Source organism: Pseudomyrmex gracilis, unplaced genomic scaffold (genome assembly GCF_002006095.1).
Source record: "Pseudomyrmex gracilis isolate BER0280 unplaced genomic scaffold, ASM200609v1 scaffold_92, whole genome shotgun sequence".
Taxonomy (NCBI): domain Eukaryota; kingdom Metazoa; phylum Arthropoda; class Insecta; order Hymenoptera; family Formicidae; genus Pseudomyrmex; species Pseudomyrmex gracilis.
Window position 1 is genome coordinate 315418 of NW_018020676.1, and position 3411 is coordinate 318828.

Sequence of the window (3411 nt, forward strand, 5' to 3'; positions counted from 1 at the left end):
AAAAAATGTTAATTTGTGAAGTTAACATAAATTTGACACGTGAAAAGATTAAAAAAATAATAACATATCAGTATTATGTTAATTTTACATTGAAGTAATAATCAAAACGTCGTAACACAAGAAAAGTTCTACATTTTGACGCACAATTTTTTACTGTGTAGATTCTTTTAAATTATCTTTTCTCTGAAAATAAAATGTTGCGAATTAGAAAGCTACTGTAATCGCACACCCTCACACATAAACGCGCACAATGTGTAATACATGCGATGCATTTATGATGTCATAAATAATAATGTGCGAATGTATTATTCATAACATGCGGCGCATATTTTTGGGTTAAATTAGCTTAGCGGCGTTCTCTCTCGCGAACGGTGTTCTTTATTTGAAGTGTCAACGTGGATTTTTCGAATTTTGCAACGCCTTCTCGTATTTACAGACCGCAATTAACAATTTACATACGTTTTTCACTTAGGTTTTTCACTTAGGTTAGATTATACATCGACGCGTTGTGTTTTTTTCTAAGTGTTTTTAATTTTATGCGGTACGTTTTGCGAGATTTTGCATGTCGTGGTTGAAGAAGAGATACGATTCTCCGGTATATATGTATATATGTGTATATATATATATATATATATATATATATATATATATATATATATATATATATATATATATATATATATGTACGTGTACCGTGCACATAACGTGTGTATATATGTATATATGTATAGCGATTTACCAAGGAACACTTTGTGTGTACGTACATACATACATACTCCGAACTCGAGTGAAGTAAACGCGGAAAACATGAAGTTGGCTTCAAGTCCCGAGGGAATCGTTTGATTTGGCGGCATTCGACGTTCAAGCAAAAGCCGGCGGTTTAATGACGCTTGACGGTCTCGACTCCATGCTTTATTAATTATCACGCACATTCGTTGATCGATTATCGCTCTATTTATCGATTGGTTTTGTGTCGTATTGTTGACGATTAATTTAATCACAATGTTGCGGTTGAGCGAATTAATTACATATATATTTACTTTTATATATAAATAACTTTCATTAAAATTAACATCTTGTATATTATGTGTATGTATATGTATATATACATATATATATATATATATGTGTATATATATATATATATATATATATATATATAATATTATTTTATACGCCTGTATTGTGTTTGTATGCATTGTGTATATAAATAAAACATCTATGTCTGTTCGTATATTTGCAGATAAACACAATAAGTGCCGCTACCAAATTTGGGAACAGAGATGAGTTGAGGATCGACTATACGATGTTGAGTCGTCTTTCGGCCGTGGTGGCCTCCATTTTGGTTCACCAAATACATCTTCTGTGCACCGCCAATACTGTAGGTAAGTCCCGTATGTAAAAACGAAACAAGGTAACAAACTCAAAGACTGCTCACGATATATTTAAAGAACCCGAACAAATATGTACAACCTACATATGCGATATTTTTGTCCATCTGTTTTCTCTTTCGGTTTGCTCGTGAAAAGTTTCAATATTTGTTGTCGCGGTAAAAAAAATATATAATTCATGCGCGTCAAAAAAACCGTAGAAAATCAGATTATATCATTGAATATAAACGACGACTTAGCTCGAGGTCTAAGCGATCGGCTATTTCAGACATCGTCCTATAATTTTCCAATTAAGACATTGGATTCTCATAAATCCGTGAACACGGACAGCTTCCATAAATTTAATGTCCCTTTTCCATCCCCTCCTCGCTCCTCGTACCGAAGAGCGACAAACCGCGGTCGATCCGACGTACTTTTGGATTCGCTCTTACAACGTTGGGTTGGTTGAAATGCTGAAATTGAAGGAAAGAAGAAGAACGACGAGAATCGTGCGCAATCGGTCACGATACTTCTGAACAGTGGTACGAAAGACTCTGTTTTCCTTTGACAGAAATAATATAGGGCACTTCCGAAGCGGCGTATTGGATCTGAGCGCGAGTGCTCGCGCGCGCTGTCTTTGTAACGTGAAAATATATTACAACAAGACGACTTGAGAATTTGTACAGCTTTCGCGAAAAAGCCAGGTTTTATCTTTAACGGGCGAAAATACGCGTATATTCAAGCCATTCTTACCGCCGCCGTCTTTAACTTCCTTTTCAGAATTGTTTTTCCCGGATGTACTTCCCGGATTTATCCTCATTCGATTCCAACTTCAACCGTCTTGAGATCCGCGTTATTTCCTGTAAATTTATGTAAATTTTTGCACACAAATCGGATTTAGGTTGCGTTCCAAAACCTAACTTTGCGACAAAAACATAACAACTGTAATAATAACTTCTCATATTATAACTTTAATAACTTCTTGGAGGTTTTCTTTATGTTAATCTTATTTTATATAACGTGCGCATGACCGTGATTCGAAACGATCAACGAGATTAGACACGAATTAATTTTCAAAGAAGCTCGGATTTAGTTCGCCAGTCAATTGATTATAACTCGATTGAAAAGGATCGGCCCGGAAAAAATCCTAAGATGGTGAGCGGATTTGAACTCGGGACCTCCGTGATCGCAGTTCCTGCACTCAAGCCGCAAGACCAATAGACCGGTCATAAATTCGCTGCAAATACTGCAAATTTATAATATATGTCACGTGAACTATAAATTTTCAGTAGTACTGGTAATGAATAACGGAACGCAACCTTAATTGTTTGACACAATTATTTTCCGTATATATATACATGTATTACGCAGCTATCGTTTGCGTCAAGACGTAATACGTGAACGTACATATCTAAAGGGTTTCAAGTTTATCCTTCGCCTGTGAGAGATTATGTGCTTCGTCTTTCTAGCGGATATTAGAAGTCCGTTCGTCCTCGTTCGTTCATGATATCTCTCTCTCTCTCTCTTTCTCACTTTCTACAAGGGAGTTCAACTTGTTAGATTGGTGAATCCAAGGGGGTCGGAAGGGGAGGTCCTGTGCAGTTTGCTGGAGCTGATACATCTCTTGAGGATTATCCCATCCTTCTACGAGAAATAGTTAGGTCGAGACCTTGGGATGAAGATGGAGAAACACGAGGGGGAAAGCGAGGCAATTCGTCAAGGCGTGCGGAATGAATGGGAGTATACGGGGACGGGGGTGTGGTTTACTCGTCGTGAGCGTAGCGCAAGTGCAATCACGGAAAATAATTTCGAGGTGCACATCTTTCGCATAGTCGGGATATCTCTCGAATCGGCGTGGAAACGAGAGAAAGATCCTCTCTCGGTCTAAAGTCTTTCTGACTGCCGAACCGAGCCGTCTGAGCCCTTCGAGTTCTGTCGCTAAGAGGGAAAAAAGAACCGTTTGAATCGTCGAAGTTGATAGAGAGAGAAAGAAAGAAAGAAAGAGAGAGAGAGAGAGAGAGAGAGAGAGAGAGAGAGAGAG

The 3411-nt window shown here is 37.7% G+C and overlaps 1 protein-coding gene across 9 annotated transcripts in view; it reads left to right on the forward strand.

The window, feature by feature from the left end:
• LOC109855548 (peroxidasin) overlaps nt 1-3411 on the forward strand; it is a 142223-nt gene that overhangs the window by 37941 nt on the left and 100871 nt on the right. For all 9 annotated transcript variants that reach the window (XM_020429943.1, XM_020429938.1, XM_020429935.1 and 6 more), the window contains one exon: nt 1244-1385. In XM_020429943.1, the coding sequence (XP_020285532.1) occupies nt 1307-1385 (79 nt within the window). In that variant the 5' untranslated portion in view covers nt 1244-1306. The remainder of the gene's footprint in view (nt 1-1243; nt 1386-3411) is intronic.